Consider the following 18,118-nt stretch of genomic DNA (forward strand, 5'->3'; position numbering starts at 1 on the left):
TGATCGGTGGCTGGTCTGTGGGGGACAGATGGGCGACTGTGGATAATCTATGGGTGATCTATGGGGTGAGCTGTGGGTAATCTGTGGATCATAGATGTGATCTTGGGTATCACTTGGGACAGGGCAGACTCTAGCCATTCCTCCCTCAAGGGGAACATCTCATCTACCACTGGCGCCCTTTCCACCAAGATTTTCTTCATGAAATGGCAGTAACATCTGACTACTAGAGAAAATCTTCCCCGACCACCAACTGAACCTACAAAACATACACACACACACACATACATAATGGGGCCTGAGCAGGGAGACTGTGCCTTGCCTGCAACCAACTCAAGCTTGATCCCTGGGTCCTTCAAGGACCACCAGGAGTAATCCCTGAATGCAGAACCAGGAGTCTGAGCACCACTAGGTGCAGCTCCATAACCCAAAATATCAGATCACACAGATGCCATCTTCATAGCTGGAGCCGCACTAGTATATACTTCATGGTATGAAGGGGTGTCTCTAAGACTTGGAGGACATCATCAGTCTGACCCCTGGAAAATGGTAAACCGAGGCTGGCACCCAGGGCTCAGCTGCTCCAGAAACAAGCAGAACAGAACAGGTCAAACAAGGGTATGATGGGACCAGAGTGATAGCACAGTGGTAAGGCGTTTGCCTTGTACGCTGCCGACCTGGGACAGACATGGGTTCAATCCCCAGCATTCCATATGCTCCCCCTCCCCGAGCCTGCCAGGAGTGATTTCTGAGCACCGAGCCAGGAGTAATCCGAGCACCACAGGGTGGGGCCAAAAACAAAAAACAACAACAGCAAAAACAGCCAGGAGTATGAGTCTGACCCACACACCAGAAGGCCATAGGAACAGGCCAGGGGCTGCCTGCTGGGGCGCCTGCAAATGACTCCCCAGGGCCACAGCGAAGGGAGGGAGTGACCTGGCAACAGGAGCAAAGAGCTGGGCAGCTCCCCAGAAAACACCCCCACAGCCTGCTGTCACACATGGAGACCCAGAATGAATGGTCGCGGATGCCCGGCCAAGCTGGCATGAGCCCAAACAGTGGCTCTGAGCACTGGCTTGGTGGCTGGCCTGGCGGCGGGGTCCCTGCTTCCCGGAATCCCTCCACAGCCAACTGCCAAGTTCCTCCAGTCCTGAGGTGCCAAGGACAGACTGTGGCACCCCTTCCAAGCGCCCACAGAACAACTCTGTCCCGCAGCTCTTACCCTGACGTCAGTGGCGTCTCCGTGGCGGATGATGCTGGCCCACGTGGTGGGCTCGCTGCTGCTCTCAAAGTAGTGGAAAACCTTGAGCACCCGCTCCATGGCTCCCGGGGAGCGCTCGGCCCCCACGTTCAGGTGGGTCTTGGTGCTGGAGTTGGGCGTGTGGTTCAAGTTCGGGTCAAGGTAAGCGGCTGCCATGGTTCTGCGTAATGGCGGGAACTGGTCATACTCTGTGGGAGAGAGAAGCAACTCAGCACACAGGCCAAGGGCCTGCCACCCCCAGAACATCACTCTTCACCATCTTCTCCAAGCAGGGATTCAAACCCCCCACATGGAGCCAAGGCATTCCCACCTTGTGCACCCCTCTGGCTGCTTCTCTAAAGGCCGGGGAGAGGAAACAGGGAGCTGAGAGATACCTGAACTATACAACCCACCAGGAGTTGGGCCCAGGGGTGGTGAAGTAAAAATAATAAAAATAAAAAAAAAAAATAATAATAATACATAATAAGGATTTTGGGGGTGTAATGAGTCCAAATCCTCTGCTGGCTATGAGCCTGTGACTGAGCTCCCATTTTATTTTTATTTTATTTTGGTTTTTGGGTCACACCTGGCAGCACTCAGGGGTTACTCCTGGCTCTACGCTCAGAAATCGCTCTTGAAAAAAAAAAATTGCTCTTGGCAGGCTCGGGGAACCATATGGGATGCAGGGATTTGAACCACGGTCCTTCCACATGCAAGGCAAATGCCTTACCTCCATGCTATCTCTCCAGCCCTGAGCTCCATTTCTAACTGCTGCTCTGGCATCTGTGGGGTCTCCCAGGAAAGTGATGGGGTGGCTCCTACCTGAGATCACGGTCTTTGCTCCCCACACTGCCCCAGCCCAGCATGGCTCCAACTTCAACTGCTTCACGTCCCCCAGACCCTAATTAGACCCCACAGCACCCCAAATGCCAAGTGTGTGCCCAGTGCAGGACTGTGGATATTCAACACTGGGAAGACAATGTGATGGGGGTGGGGCCTGGACCCACACTCTGAGGTGCGCAGACTGGATTCTGGTGTGCACACGTGTCTGCCAGAGGTGCAGACTAGGGGTAGGGGAACCACCAGAACAAACGAATAGAACAGATCCTGTAGCACACACATGTCCACCATAGTGCATACAGGACCCTGGTGCATATACATGTCCACCACAGAGCAGAAGGAATTCCCAGAGGGAGAGGAAAGAAGAGAAAAACAGCAGCCTTCATGTTAACAAGGGCAGGCGGCAGGCTGGAGGGCTGCATCCTCTCTGCATGCTGATAACAAGCTAGTGCCCCACCCAAAAAAAATCCAAAACAAACAAGAAAGAAACTACTTCATCTGAAATCCGGCAACATATAAACAAACACATCATCATCAGGGGCCAGAGCGATAGTACAGCAGGAAGGACATCTGCCTTGCACAGGGCTGACCAGGATTATGTTCCTGGTATCCCTTATGGTCCCTGAAGTCTGCCAAGAGTGACTCCATAGTGCAGTACTGAGAATGCCCCTGAATGCCTCTGGGTGTGGCCCTAAAACCAAAACATATTACCATCAAGTGGGGCTGCCTCAAGAGCAGAGGATTGGCTTGACAACTCAAAGGTAACTCAACACATTTCAAAACAAAAAGCTATAGGGGCCTAGAGTGATAGCACAACGGGTAAGGCTCTTGCCTTGCATGCAGACTACCCGGTTTTGATCCCCAGCATCTCATATGGTACAAAGAACCTGCCAGGAGTAATTTCTGAGTGCAGAGCCAGGAGTAACCCCTGAGCATCGCCAGGTGTGGTGTGCATGAGCACGCGCACACACACACACACACACACACTCACACAGACACACACACCCCCCTCTGAAAATCTCTTTTGATCAAGTCAATAGGAAAAGAGCGGAACAAAAAAAAGAGTACAGGCTTAGCAGAAAGAGAGAAAGCCCTTCACGGACGCACAAGAACGACCCTGACCCCTGGAAGCACAAGCGTCCCCAGAGCACAACACAGAGGGATCCCCGACTACAGAGCCCCAAGTTGCAGCTGGGTGCACCTCCCCAAAAAAGGGGAAAAAATCCTTAGGGAATTAGGAACGAAAAGGAAAGCCTCTGAATGAGATGAAAGACAGGGAAAAGACAAGACTAGTAGCAAACCTTACTGAACATTCACTTCCACCCCTCCCCGGCCCCACTTCACAAAGGCAGAACAAAAAGATAAAAATGCCTGAAAGACTCAAGTGAAAAGAGCTATTTGCAGATGACATGATTACAGGTTCTTATAAGCTTCCTACTTGCTCAAACCAACCACCAGAAATAAACACAGGCAGAAGGAGGCCACAGGACACACGAACGAGTTCATCTATTTCTCTTTCTCTCGCTTGACTTTTGAAGCTACACCTGGTGGTGCTCGGGGCTTACTCCTGGCTCTGTGCTCAGGAATTATGGCAGGCAGTGCTCAAACCAGGGTCAACTGCTTTCATGCAAACACTTTACCCAGAGTACTATCACTCCAGCCCCTACATTGATCTATTTCTGTACCCTCGGTCAGAAATCGTAGAGTTAAATATAGCAGCAAGATAAAGTCAGACCAGGGATGCGGGCCCCGAATGCATGAGACCTGGGCTACAGTCCCCAGCACCAAGCACTCTTACACACACACATGCTCATCGGCAATCCCATGTAACACGTGCACACACTCACACAACACACTCAGACACAAACAACACACACACAACACTCACCAAAACACATTCATTCATACATACCCAACACACAAACAACACGCAACTGCATTCAATTCACACATTCACATTCACACAGTCAACTCACAAGCACACAATACACAAATACATCAGATTGCACACATGCCCGAAGCCTGATACAAGTCACTTCTCTCGCATTGATCTACTCCCTCCATATGGCCCCCTCGTAGCAGTCAAGCCAGTTCAATCAAGTCTAGAGATAGTAGAGCTGGGTTGCTCCGATCCACGCCCGAGGCTCACTCGACACTGTCAGGAGCTGACACGAGAGTTCCACGGACATTTACAATGAAGCGCACAGAAAATAAGCCAAACCCACAAGAACCACAGACTGTGCCGAAGCTCGATCTTCTCTTCCCCCGAAAAACTCACCACAAGGGCTTCCTCCAACCTCACGCTGGTGGGAGCCCTAACATTTGATGCAGGAGGAAGATCAAACACAAGCATGGGCGTGGGCAATAGGTGCAAGTCCAACTCTGGCACTAGCCCATGAGACAGCATGGCCCAGGTGGCATGAATAAGTGGCAGGCACAGCCAGCCCATGACAAGAGGCCTGGGTCAGGAGCAGAGTGTGTATCCTAAGGTCCCTGACACAGCCCCCAACGTCAGTCTTAGACGTGAGAGCAAGTACTAGGGCGGAAGAGACTCTCAGACACCACTTAAAACAAAGCCAAAATGAGTATGCAAATTTTTGTTGGTTTTGACTTTGGTTTCTGGGCCACATCTGGCAATGCTGAGGGGTTACTGGCCCTGTACTCATCTCATGTGCTAGCTTACACTCTGCTTTTGCCTGTGGTAAAGGCATTCCCCAACTTCCTCTTTTTTTTTTTTTACCACACCCTTTGACTTGAGAAAGTCCACCTGATCTCACTCAGCCCTCCACCTCCAGTTGAACTGGAGAAAATGAAGCAAATGACTCCACGATTCTCTCCTGACTGGCTTGGTTTATTCATTCTTCACAGCTACCCTGCTTCAGATCTCTTCACCTGGGGTTAGAAATACGACGTGTGGCAATTTCACAACTGGAGCCTAAACAGGGACCCAGGGACCCAAGAAGCCTCTAACAATGGTGAGTGACGTGACCCTCTGGTGGATAATCACCGAGACGGCATCCTCAAGCTAGATATATACCTGCAGAAAGGTTCTAATGTGATGTTCACAGAAGTCTATGAAAAAATGTTGTGTTGGGGCCAGAGAGATAGCACAGCGACAGGGCGTTTGCCTTGCATGCGGCCGACCTGGTTCGACTGGGATCTGGTTAACTCCAGGTATCCCATGTGGCCCCCCAGCCTGCCAGGGGTGATTTCTTTTTTTTTTTTTTTTTTTTTTTTTTGGTTTTTGGGCCACACCCTGTGACGCTCAGGGGTTGCTCCTGGCTATGTGCTCAGAAGTTGCTCCTGGCTTCTTGGGGGACCATATGGGGCGCCGGGGGATCGAACCGCGGTCCGTCCTAGGCTAGCGCAGGCAAGGCAGGCACCTTACCTCCAGCGCCACCGCCCGGCCCCCAGGGGTGATTTCTGAGTGCAAAGTCATGAGTGATCCCTGAGTGCCACTGGATATGGCCCAAAAATCAATCAATCAGTCAATCGTTTAAAAAAAAAAGGGGGGCCGGTGAGGTGATGCTAGAGGTAAGGTGTCTGCCTTGCCAGCACTAGCCAAGGAAGGACCATGGTTCGATCCCCCGGCATCCCATATAGTCCCCCCAAGCCAGGGGCAATTTCTGAGCGCTTAGCCAGGAGTAACCCCTGAGCATCAAATGGATGTGGTCCGGAAAAAAAAAAAAAGAATATTTCCTCACCACTTTACTTGCCACCAAAGATTGTTTTTTTTTCTTTTTATTTCCCCAGCTCTTAACAGTGCCTCTGCAAATTAACAGCCTCTAGCTCCTTTCTGGAAGGTTTCTGCCTCTTGCAGAGAACAGAGCCCTTCTCAATTTTTGAACAGAAAAGGGTGAATTGTTAGTTTACACTCTGCTTTTGCCTGGGACAGAGGTGTTCCAACTTCCTCTTTCTTTTCACAAGCCCTTTGGCTTGTGAAAGTCCACCTGGATCTCACTCAACCCTCTCCTCCCCAAAGAGTGTGTTAGGCTGGGCACTGGGGAGAGACCATGAAGTGAGAAGCAACCAACTCCAGGATTCTCTCCTGACAGGCTTGGTCTATTAATTCTTTGTGGCTACCCTGCCTCAGATCCATTCACTGGGGTTGGAAAACAGTAAGTGGGGTGATTTCACACTCAATAATTACCCCAGAGGGCTTGAGGGGCCAACCATCTGGAACACCAGGGATGGAACCTGGGTCAGCAATATGGAAGGCAAACACCTTCCCTGCTATACTATCATTCTGGCCCCTGAAAACTGTTTTAAAGTTAGATTTTCTCTAGGGGCTGCGTGAGGTAAAGAGGTCTTTGAGACAAAGGTGGTTGGTTCGAATCCCGGTGTCCCATAGGGTCCCCGGTGCCTGCCAGGAGCTATTTCTGAGCAGACAGCCAGGAGTAACCCCTGAGCACCACCAGGTGTGGCCCAAAAACCAATAAAAAAAAAGAGGTCTTTGTAATAGTTCTCATTCATATCTGTTCTGGTTGCCTGGGGAGGGGAAGGTGCTGTTTGGAGCTGAATAAATGGGAGGCAGGAAAGCTATGGGAGAGAGCTTTTTTCCTGCAGGCTTGGGGTTCCTTCTATGAAGCAAGGGGCTTGTTGGTGAACTGCTTGTAGTGTGAATTTCTTTTTTTTTTGGGGGGGGGGGGGTTTGGGCCACACCCGTTTGACGCTCAGGGGTTACTCCTGGCTATGAGCTAAGAAATCGCCCCTGGCTTGGGGAGACCATATGGGACGAACCGCGGTCCGGTCCGTCCTACGCTAGCGCTTGTAAGGCAGACACCTTACCTCTAGCGCCACCTTCCCGGCCCCGTGAATTTCTTGCCTCTTATAACTTTCATATCTGTGTGGATTATTTATTGCGGACTACTACAACTGGAACAGCTTCCCTCCCTGGACAGGGGATACGGGATTTCCATTTCCCTTTTGGGAACTGGAACAACCAAACCCTAACCCAACATCTGAGCAACCAAACCCTTCAGGCCTGGAGTAATAGCACAGCGGTAGGGCATTTGCCTTGCAAGCAACCGACCCAGGACAGACCTGGGTTCAATCCCCAGCATCCAGTATGGTCCCCTTAGCTTGCTAGGAGAGATTTCTGAGCACAGAGCCATGAGTAACCCTGAGAACTGCCAGGTGTAGCCCCCCCTTCAAAAAAAAAAAAAGTTAAGATTTTTCTCATTATTTAAAAAGTGGTGGGCCCCGAGAGATAGCACAGCAGTGCTTGCCTTGCAAATAGCCGATCCAGAACCTAAGGTGGTTGGTTCGAATCCTGGTGTCCCATAGGGTCCCCTGTGCCTGCCAGGAGCTATTTCTGAGCAGACAGCCAGGAGTAACCCCTGAGCACCGCCAGGTGTGACCCAAAAACAAAACAAAACAAACAAAAAAAAGATTATTTAAAAAGTGGTCATCAAGAAAACTATGAAATTTACAACAAACTGCTTACAGTTTCAGCAATTACATGAGTATGAAATCAAAGGTTTTGTTTTGGGGGGATTATTTTGGGGCAGCAGTCAAACCTGGTGGTGCTGAGAGATCGCTTGTGGCAGGGTTTAGGCGCCCCTTCCTATGTGGTACTAAAGATGGACCAGGTAGGCTGCATGTAGGGCAAACCCTTTAGTCGTGCTAAAATATTGTCCAGTGTTTGATAACAAAGGGGTGTAAAGAGCAAACAGTGTGGAGGGCCACGAGGATCGCCAGGGACCAATCATCGACAGCATGCAAAGCCAACAGGACCTTGGCACCACCTGACCCTAAGCACTGCTGAGTATATCCCCAAGGCCTCCCAGAGTACCATGTCAAGGCCTTGGCATTGCGGACATCCTGCAGTCACCACCTGGGATGGGTCAACGCACAGGACAAAAGCCCATAAAGCCCTGCCACCCTTCCTGGATCACTCCTCATGATCCTTGCTACTCTCCCATTGTTCTGAACAGCAATAGCTTCTTACTTCCTTCCCTTCTTCCTTACTTCCCCTCCTTCCCTCTTCCCTCCCTGCCTTCCCTCTTTCCCTTCCTCCCTTCCCTTCTATCTTTCCTTGTGCTCCCACAGCACTGTGGCCTTAGAATAGGGTAGGAAGAGCACAGGACACAGAGTAGGACCAGCAGGCAGTCAGCAGCAGGGAGGACACAGCGGGGCTCATATGTTACTGCAGTGGAGATGTGGGCCAGGATCCTGAAAGTCAGCAACTGTGGCCCACACAGTCCCTCCCGCCTGAAGAACTGGACACCAAATGCCAAGTTCCCAAAGGGCACCAGAAGGAAAGGCCCCTCCCGGCAGCGCCCTTTCCAGGCAGGCACATGTGCACAGAGGCCTCTGCTGGCCATCTCGGCCCTGGCCAGTAGCCCTGAGGGGGCGCCCATCAATCCCCACAGAGATCAGGGACTGTGTGCAACCCCACTTGGCCCACCCCATGAGAGTGGGGTTGCCCAAACACACAGACCCTCAGGTTTCCCCACCAGCCAACCAGCTATCTAGTGCCAGGTGTGGAGGCAGACCCCTCTGCTGCCAGCAGCATTGTCAGACTTCCAGAGAAGGGCAAGGGGTAGGGTTGGGGGCCCACCAACACGCCAGCACAGCACAGCCTAGTGACTGCACATCGCCTGGGGAGGGTGCCCCCACTGGCCCCCCACAGCTAGCTCTAATTCAGCGTCTCATGGATCGTCTGAAAGTGGGGCACCGCGGGGGGCAGGAGAGCAGAGCACGGCTGATAAAATCAAACCCAGGTCTCGGTCTCGAATGTCTGGCTGCAAACACAGATTTGTGTGTATTCCTCAGCTCTGAGCTTCTCACTGTCTTTGCCTAAAAATAGTTACCTCTACACTTGGAAATAGCCAATTGCACCACAAAGCAAAAGCAGCCCTCTCAGCATAGCAGAGGCACCAGGAGGAGATACGCCCCCTCCTGCCCACCCTGGGAGTGAGAGGGAAGGGTTGGGGGTCTGTGGGAATACAAGTGGAATGTGCAGCCCACAGAAGGTGGGGAGGGTTGGGGTACCCTGAAAATAAAGCTGTTCTACCCCCACCTCTGTCAAAAAGCACATTTCCACTCATTCAGACGCCTCCACACAATGCTGTCAGCACATGGCAAGATCCAGCACCTGTGTCATGCCCTCAAGCCTCCTCACCAATTTCCTGATCCCAGCCACAGGGGCCAAAGGGGATCGGGCAAGAGCGATAGCACAGCATGCAGACCCTGGTTCAATCCCCGGCATCCCATAAAGTCAGTCCCCTGAACACCAACATGAATAATTCCTGGGTGCAGAGCCAGGAATTACCCTCTGGGCACAGTCCTGTGTAGGTCCCGTCCCCCCCCCCCAAAAAAAAGCTACTTCAAATTATGTTTTTCTTTTGACATTGATCTTATTCAGTGATTACAAAGTTACAAGGTAGTTCAAGGATACAGTGTTCCAATATCTTAAGATTTCAGTCGTTGAGACCAAAGAGATAGGTATGTGAGTAGGAGTTTCTTGCCTTGCACATAGCCTGCCCAGGTTCAATCTCCTGAGCACCGCACCCCAAAGAAAGAATCAGTAACTAATTATAATGATTACAAGTCCCAAAACCCAGGTTCGGGGATCAAGAACCTGGCTCCTAGTTAGGTTTCAGGGCTAAGGGCCTAACCAACACTTGCTTTTTTTTTTTTTTTTTTTTTTTGGGTCACACCCGGCAGTGCTCAGGGGTTACTCCTGGCTGTTTGCTCAGAAATAGCTCCTGGCAGGCACGGGGGACCCTATGGGACACCGGGATTCAAACCAACCACCTTTGGTCCTGGATCAGCTGCTTGCAAGGCAAACACCGCTGTGCTATCTCTCCGGGCCCCTAACCAACACTTGCTCGCAACCTGACTGCATCATGCAAACTAACCCTGAGAAAGTGACTGTCCCGGACAGAGAAGAGCGAGTGGGAGGCAGAGCAACACTCTTCTCCCAGGAGATGAAACAAAGAGGCAGGCATCAGTCCCGGCACATCTACCTTGGAGAGAGTTCAGGTGTCACGCTGGGCCAGTGTGTGAGGCCCAGGGGAGGGTAAGAAAGGATCTAGGGCTGAGCTCAGACCGGCGTGTTTGCCTTGCGCACAGCCGGGTTCACTCCCAGTGTCCTATATGATCCTGAGCCTGCCAGAAGTGACTTCTGAGTACAGAGTGGCCCTTGTGCACATTTGTGGCCCCAAAGCAAAACAACAACAAAGGAACTACTAAGAGTCTCCAAGGAACGGCTGGTTCTGCAGCTCTGAGCTCGCTCGCTTCCCCACCCCCACCCCAACTACCAGGAGGTCAACAGCCAGGCCCACCGAGACCTGGTCCCCGGATCAGGTGGTCCTGGGACTGAGGCGGAAGCAGCTCAGTTCTCAGTTTCCTGTGTCCGGGACGCTGATGCTTGGGGCAGGGAGAGCAGGCGTGGGCAATACTTGCGCACCCGCCCACTCACACTCACTCACTAGACAGCAGTGCAGGGCTGGGTGCACAGCAGGGGCTCCGAATGCAAAACTGCTCTTTGGCTGAGTCACCCTTCTGGACGCAGATTCCGCCTCTCAGTCACACGTGAGCTCTCGGGCAGTATAGGGCCAACAGGGCCTCTAAGACAAATACTGTATTAATGGTGACAATAAAAAGGAGATGTTGGGCCGGAGAGATAGCATTTGCCTTTGCAGAAGGACGGTGATTCGAATCCCGGCACCCCACACGGTCCCCTGTGCCTGCCAGGGGCGATTTCTGAGCATAAAGCCAGGAGTAACCCCTGAGTGCTGACGGGTGTGACCCAAAAACAAACAAAAAAAAATGAGATGTTATATTTATATTTTACATAAAAAAGAAAAAGAAAAACCGACCTTAACAACAAACACAAGACTATCAGTCACACCTAAAGAAGCATGCAGAGCCGGTCAGTAAGAGCGTTCGTTGGGTTTCATTAACAATCCTCTGTAGAGATGAAGAAAACCCATTTCAAAGTATGAAAACGACGCTTACTGTTTTACCTAATTCAACTTAAACTTCAACTATCTCTTTCCTCCTTAAAAATTTCCCATCAAGGGTCAGAATAGAGAGGGCATTTTGCCTCGCACAGGGCTGACACCTGGGTGGGACCCCCAGCATCCCAATGGTCCCCACCCACCCACAGGCTCCTCCAGACCGCATGTCCTGATTACAAACAGAAAGGCACACAACTCTAGGAAACAGCTGAGAGGGCATCCGGAACACCTGGGCTCATGGAGGCCTTGCAGCAACTGCAGACCAGACCCCAACGAAGCAGCTCACCTGAGAGCACCCACTAATCTACTGGGAGAAAATCCCTGCAGGGACGGGGCCGGACAGGAAGAAGGGGAGTTCTTGGTACCTCGGGCCCAGCACACGGGGAACGGGCTGCACCGTCTCTCCATGCTGGTAGCGCCGCAGGCTCCGGGGCCCCAGGCCCACCAGTCCCACCACATCCAGTCCTCGAGGCGCAGCGCAGCTCGGGGCCGGCCTTCCTGCCTTCCTTCCTGCCTGCCTGCCGTCCCTTCTGGCTGGCAGCTGTGGCCCGCCTGCGATTCCCCGGTTTCCAGCCGCTAGCGTAAACTCTGCAGCGCTCCCCACTGGCACCGACTGCCCCGGCCCTTTTCCCCACACCGGCGATCTGGAGCCGGGAGCGGCCGGGCCAGGTGAGGCAGAAAAAGAAGCCGGTGCACAGAGACCGGCCCGAGCGCCCGGAGTCAGGAGGAGGAACAGGGAGGTCCGGGGGTCAGGGGCCCGCAGCCAGCAGCTCATTAATATGCTAATCTCACCCTTCTCTCCCATTCACCATCGGGCAGGCAGGCTGGCTCCATTTACACACCGACTGTTCTCCAACAGAGTAAGTGGCAAATCAAGTTTGACCCAGATCCTGCCTGCAGGCATCTCCAACTTACTTGGTCGGCAAAGTCCAGCCTTGAGCATTTCACCAGCCCGGCTCTGACCTTGGAATTAAGGTTGCCACTTCCACGAAAAGCTATCACGTGGGGGGAGGGGGATGGAGGGACAGGATCCCCAGGGAAACTGCGTCCATGGGAACCCAAACAGGTAAACATTCCTGCATCGGGACACTGCCCCGCTAAGTTTGTGCACCCACAAAACCACCTAGGGGGTCAGAGGAATAGCAAAGCAGGTAGGACATTTGCCTTGCACACAGCCGACCCGGGTTCAATCCCTGGCATGCCATGTGGTCCCGAGCCTACCAGGAGTAACTAACTTCTGAGTGCAGAACCAGGAGTATCCCCTGAGTAGCACTGGGTGTGGTGTGGCCCACAAAACAAAACAAAAAACCCATACCTAGATAGCAGGAATCAACAAGAATTTGAAGTCGCCAGGAAATGCCAAAGGACTAAGGACTTGCAGCAAGTTCACTAGGCAGAGATCAAAAGGAGGAGACTGGCCTGGGTCCCTCCTGCCACTGAAGAAGTTAAAGTCATTCCCAAGCACAATGCTACAGTTGGCCCTGCCCTGCCCTGCAAAGAGGACATAGCACTGTGAGGAAGAAGCAGCACCCAGGGCTGACTCGCATTTGGGGCTGCAGGAGAGCACAGGCCTGCACCCCTGACAAGACACACACCTTCATCTCTGACCCCACAATAGGCGCATCTCCTCTCATGGTGTTGGGATGCCAAGGTGTGTCTCCCCCCATAGTGTCAGGATCCCACACATGTAACCCTGGCCACTGGTGCCATGATTTCTCGCTGACCTGCAGGTGTTACAACTCACTGCCTCAGAATCGTCCCCACAGATGGAGGCACAGGGGCGCAGCTCGGCGGTTATGGCCTAGGGCCCAGAGCCAATGTCCTCTGTGTGGCCAAACTTTTGCTCCCAGATGAGGGAACGAATGGGGTGCCCTGGACCTTCCACTCCCTTGTGGTCAGGCTGGTTAATGTCCAGACGGGCCCCTCTTAGGGCACACAGCGGACAGTGGTTAGGTGGGGACAGAGGCTGGAACACTGAGTCCAGCAAGACTCAGCCAGGAGAAGGGGGTGCCAAGGCCTCGGACCTGCCCATGGGAGCCCCCACTTCTTTTTTTTTTGTTTGTTTTTGGGTCACACCCGGCGGTGCTCAGGGGTTACTCCTGGCTGTCTGCTCAGAAATAGCTCCTGGCAGGCACAGGGGACCATATGGGACACCGGGATTCGAACCAACCACCTTTGGTCCTGGATTGGCTGCTTGCAAGGCAAACGCCACTGTGCTATCTCTCCGGGCCTGGAGCCCCCACTTCTGCACCTCCCTGCTTGTCACTCTGAACATGATTAGAGGAAGGATTATTAAACCCACCATCCATATCTTTGGCATAGTACTTAATCAATCCCTTTAGAAATCGGTAGTTGGGGCCGGGGAGGTGGCACTAGAGGTAAGGTGTCTGCCTAGCAAGCGCTAGCCAAGGAAGAACTGAGGTTCGATCCCCCGGCGTCCCATATGGTCCCCCCCAAGCCAGGGGCAATTTCTGAGCGCGTAGCCAGGAGTAACCCCTTAGCATCAAATGGGTGTGGCAAAAAAAAAAAAAATGAAATCGACAGCTAAAAAAATCCCTAAACCTCTGCGGTATAAACCAGCACTGGCAACCACGTGGATCCTCTTCCAACAGGGTGAAATGAGACAGTCCCTGGCCACGGACCGTGAGAGGGACCCGCCATCTCCCCAGGTGCTGAGCAGAGGCCCAGCCCTCAAGACCCAGTGCAGCCTGTCTGAGCTCAATTCTTTGTTTCTTGCTTTCTTTATTATTACATTTGGGGCCATACCCACTGGTGCTCAGGGATCAGGGATTGCTCCTAGGAGTGGTCAGGGACCATCGGAGACACAGGTGATAGAACCGGGCCTGTCGATGCAAATAGAGAGCCCTCCCACTGTGCTATCATTGTAAACCCCTCATTTCTGATAATCAGATCTCACGGTTTTCTGAATTCAGATCTTCCTTTTTACCAAATCTGGGCAATAGAAAGAATGAAGACAAGCAGGGAGCAGTTTTCTTTTCTTTTTTTTTTTTTTAAATAAATTCTTGGGGCCAGAGAGACAGCACAGCAGTAAGCCATGCACACAGCCAACTCCAGACTGACCTGGGTTCAATTCCCAACATCCCATATGGTCCCGAGCCTGCCATGAGCAATTTTTGAGCACAGAGCCAGGAGTAACCCCGAGTGCCGATGCGGACCAAAAATCAAAAATAAATACATTTTTTGAATTGAATCACTAAGATGCACAGTTGCAAAGTTTCAGTCATATAGTGTCCAACACCCTTCATCAGGGCACAGTCCCCACCAATAATGCCAATGTCCCAGTTTCCCTCCCACCCTCCCCCTCTGCCTGCCTCTAACTTCTCCTCTCCTTTGCTCCCCTCCCCTTCTTTCTCTTCCCTTCCTCTCCTCTCCCCTCCTTCTCCCTTCCTCCCTTTCTCCCCCATTTTGCCTTTTAGACACTGTGGTCTACAATACTATTACTGAAGGGGTATCCTGCATATCACTTTATCTCCTTTCAGCAGCCAGTTCTTATCCAGAGTGTTTCCAATTTTCACTGTCATATTGATCCCTTCTCTGTCCTAACTGCACTGCTCCCCTTTTTGTGGAAATCTTTCTATCATGGACTAGTCCTTCTGGCCCTCATCTCTATCGTCTCTGGATATTATCACAATACTATTTTTTCTTATATCCCACAAATGAGAGCAATCATTCTATACCTGTCCCTCTTGCAGAGAGTATTTTCATCAGACCCCACCAAAATTAGGATGACATGCTGGTATTTCACTGCCATGGTCTACGGTACCAGAGAAAAAGGCACTGGCACTGCCAGCCCAGGTTCCATCCCTGGGTACTTCCAGACAGTCCCCCAGGCCCTACAAGGAGTGATCCCTGAATACAGAGCCCTGAGCACCAGTTTGGCAAAAAAAAAAAAAAAAAAATCATAGTAACTCCCTTAGGAAAAACATCTTTATAAAATCAAGTGTCATACAGCTCAATGTTTCTAGCAGGGGTCCTCAAACTTTTTAAACAGGGGGCCAGTTCACTGTCCCTCAGACCATTGGAGGGTCTGACTCTAGTAAAAACAAAACTTATGAACGAATTCTTATGCACACTGCATATATCTTATTTTGCAATGAAGAAACAAAACAGATACAAATACAATATGTGGCCCGAAGGCCATAGTTTGAGGACCACTGTTAGGGTATGAGCATCCAGGCTCTTTAGCAGCCAACAAAAGTGCCCAATCAAAAGCAGAAAACAAGAAACGGAACAATGAATAGATAACAGAGAGTGAGAGTCCCCCCAGTCCCGACATACAACAAGAACACAGCCCTCTTCCTACAAAGGAATGACTATGATTATGGAATATGCAATTAAAAACTAATCTAGGGACCGGAGAGATAGCATGTGGCCGACCCCAGATGGACCCAGGTTCAATTCCCAGCATCCCAGCCTGCCAGGGGACAATTTCTGAATGCCGAGCCAGGAGGAACCGCTGAGTGCTGCCAGGTGTGACTCAAAAACCATAAATAAATAAATAAATAAATAAATAAATAAATAAATAAATAAATAAATAAATAAGTAAGTAAGTAAATAAATAAGTAAATAAATAAGTAAATAAATAAAACTTTAGCTGTAGTTTCTCGTACTCCCACACCTGACTGGCTAAGAACAGACAGACTCCACTTCAAGGCTGGCTATAATTACAAAGGGTGGGAAGACTTTGTGCTCCAGGAGCACCCCCCCAGCCGAGTTCACTGGATGTGGCCCCAGACACTGAGCTCCGGAGCTTTCACACAGACCCCTTCAGGGGCCCCAGAATCTGTGAGCACAAGGGTTTCTTTCCATTGTGTCACTTCCAAGCAGTTAGTGAAAATCAAACACTCTTTAAACAGCAGAATGTAAGTTTATCTAACCAGACTTAGAGAGAAGCTGAAGATAACAGGATTGCCCCAAAACTCCCGGACAGTCACAAGTCACAGTTCTTCTGAGGAAACCCCGCCCCCAACAGCCATTACCGCCACCTGACTCCTCCCCTCCTTCCCGGGTGAGTGCTCCGTAAGTGCTAGGACCAGTCTCCCCTCAAACCCATTGGGCAGTGACCAAGCAGGCACGATCAGCTTCTGCACACACTCGCCATGGAGGGGGGAACGCAGGACACCAGGCCTTGTCTCCTGAACCCCAAGCCAAGGCAGGCCAAATCCATCAGACCTTGGGCCCTATCCCCCAGGTCCCCAGCTAGGGCAAGGTCTGCCCTGCACTGTTCTCCGGAGAATTCTTGGCAAGAGCCAGCTTGGTCCTGACCTCGGCATCGAAAACTGCCCATCCATACCTCCTAATGAAGCCACCAACATGGTCCATGGCTGAGACCTACACAGTTGTGCCCTCAGAGAGGAAAAGAAGCGCCACAGAGGCGTGTCTGGGGAGAGCTAGGGCCTGGCCACCATTGGCAGCTAATGAACTCCTGGCACGAAGACTGAAGCATTAATTCCATTTCAGGCCAGACACATGTGATTCTGCTCCTATTCCAGAGCCATGTGTCTATCCACTTTCTCTCTTGAGGAAATCTAAATGATGGTGCTGAACAAGCGTAGGCGTGATCTGGGCACTCTGGATGCTTTCCCACAGCCCCACAGTCACCAATACCACCCATAGGCAGAGTCGGAGCCTTCTGGGTCATGGGTCATGGGTCCCATCTTTCAGCACCCAGAGCCATAAAAGAGCCCAGAGTGTAGAGACCATGCCAAGGGCCAGGAGAGTCTAGACACCTTGTGCTGTGGCCCCTAAACCAAGTACAGACCCCTACCGCCATCACCGGCCACTCCTCTGGAGATAAGAACCTGCATGGTCCATACATGCATGCTCCATGGCACATTATTCTGCAATGGGCCGTCTAAGGAAAACAGATTTTGGGGCCTGAGTGATAGCACAGCAGCAGAGCGTTTGCCTTGCACACAGACAACCTTGGGACAGATCTGAGTTTGATCCCTGGCATCTCATAGTCCCCCGAGCTTGCCAGGAGCGACTTCTGAGCACAAAGTCAGAGGTAACCCGAATGCTGCTGGGTGTGGCCCAAAAACAGAAGGGAAGGATAGGCCCCATAACTGGGGGCACAGCCCAGCACACAGCTGCAGAAAAGAAGGGAAAGGGAGGAAAGGGGAGGAAGACAAGAGAAGAGGAAAGGAGGGAGGGAGGGAGGGAGGGAGGGAGGGAGGGAAGGAGGGAAGGAGGGAAGGAGGGAAGGAGGGAAGGAGGGAAGGAGGGAAGGAGGGAAGGAGGGAGGGAATGATTCTAACCCATACTCACAATTTCAGGTCCATGGGTTAATAATCCAGGTTTGGTTTTGTGTAATTTAGGGGAAGTTTGGGCCACACCCAGCAGTGCATAGGTGTTACCCCTGGCTATGCACTCAGAAATCACTGCTGAGAGGCTCAGGGAACATTTGAAGTGCCAGAGATCAAACCTGGGTCAGCCACTACCAGTGCAAATGCCCTCCCTGCCGTGCTATCACTCTGAGCCCAATCCAGATATTTTTAACAGAAGAGATCGAGTGACTAGAATTCATGTCAAAGGTGCCTAGAGCAGAGTCAAACACTAATTTTTGTTCTGCTCTGCACCAACGGGACTTTTGCAGGCGAACAGAACAAACAGCATATGGCACAGACATTTCAGGGCCTCCTGACAATTTAGGTGCTGGCTGGCAGTGTGAATCCTGGGTTTGATCCCGGCACATGGCCAAGGACAGGAACAGCCTCTAGACCAAACTGGTCTGTAGCTTTTCTTTACCTTTTTTTTTTATTATTATTTGTTTTGTTTTGTTTTTGGGTCACATCCAGCAGCACTCAGGGGTTACTCCTGGCTCTATGCTCAGAAATTGCTCCTGGTAGGCTCGGGGGACCATATGGGATGCTGGAATTCGAACAACCGTCCTTCTGCATGCAAGGCAAGGCAAATGCCCTACCTCCATGCTATCTCTCTGGCTCCAATCTGTGGCTTCTTTTTTGGTTTTTGGGTCACACCCAGCAGTGCTCAGGGGTTACTCCTGGTTCTATGCTCAGAAATCACTTCTAGCAGGCTTGGGGGACCGTAT

At 51.6% G+C, this 18,118-nt stretch overlaps 1 protein-coding gene across 7 annotated transcripts in view; it reads right to left on the bottom strand.

Annotated features, from left to right (window-relative positions):
- The window catches only part of PTK2 (protein tyrosine kinase 2), a 125,918-nt gene that overhangs the window by 87,203 nt on the left and 20,597 nt on the right, over window positions 1-18,118 (bottom strand). For 6 of the 7 annotated variants that reach the window (XM_049773864.1, XM_049773862.1, XM_049773863.1 and 3 more), the window contains exon 1: window positions 1,220-1,499. In XM_049773864.1, the coding sequence (XP_049629821.1) occupies window positions 1,220-1,414 (195 nt within the window). In that variant the 5' untranslated portion in view covers window positions 1,415-1,499. Of the gene's footprint in view, window positions 1-1,219; window positions 1,500-18,118 lie in introns of those variants that run through there. The other variant, XM_049773859.1, reaches the window with a different exon arrangement.

Source organism: Suncus etruscus, chromosome 5, assembly GCF_024139225.1.
Source record: "Suncus etruscus isolate mSunEtr1 chromosome 5, mSunEtr1.pri.cur, whole genome shotgun sequence".
Taxonomy (NCBI): Eukaryota; Metazoa; Chordata; class Mammalia; order Eulipotyphla; family Soricidae; genus Suncus; species Suncus etruscus.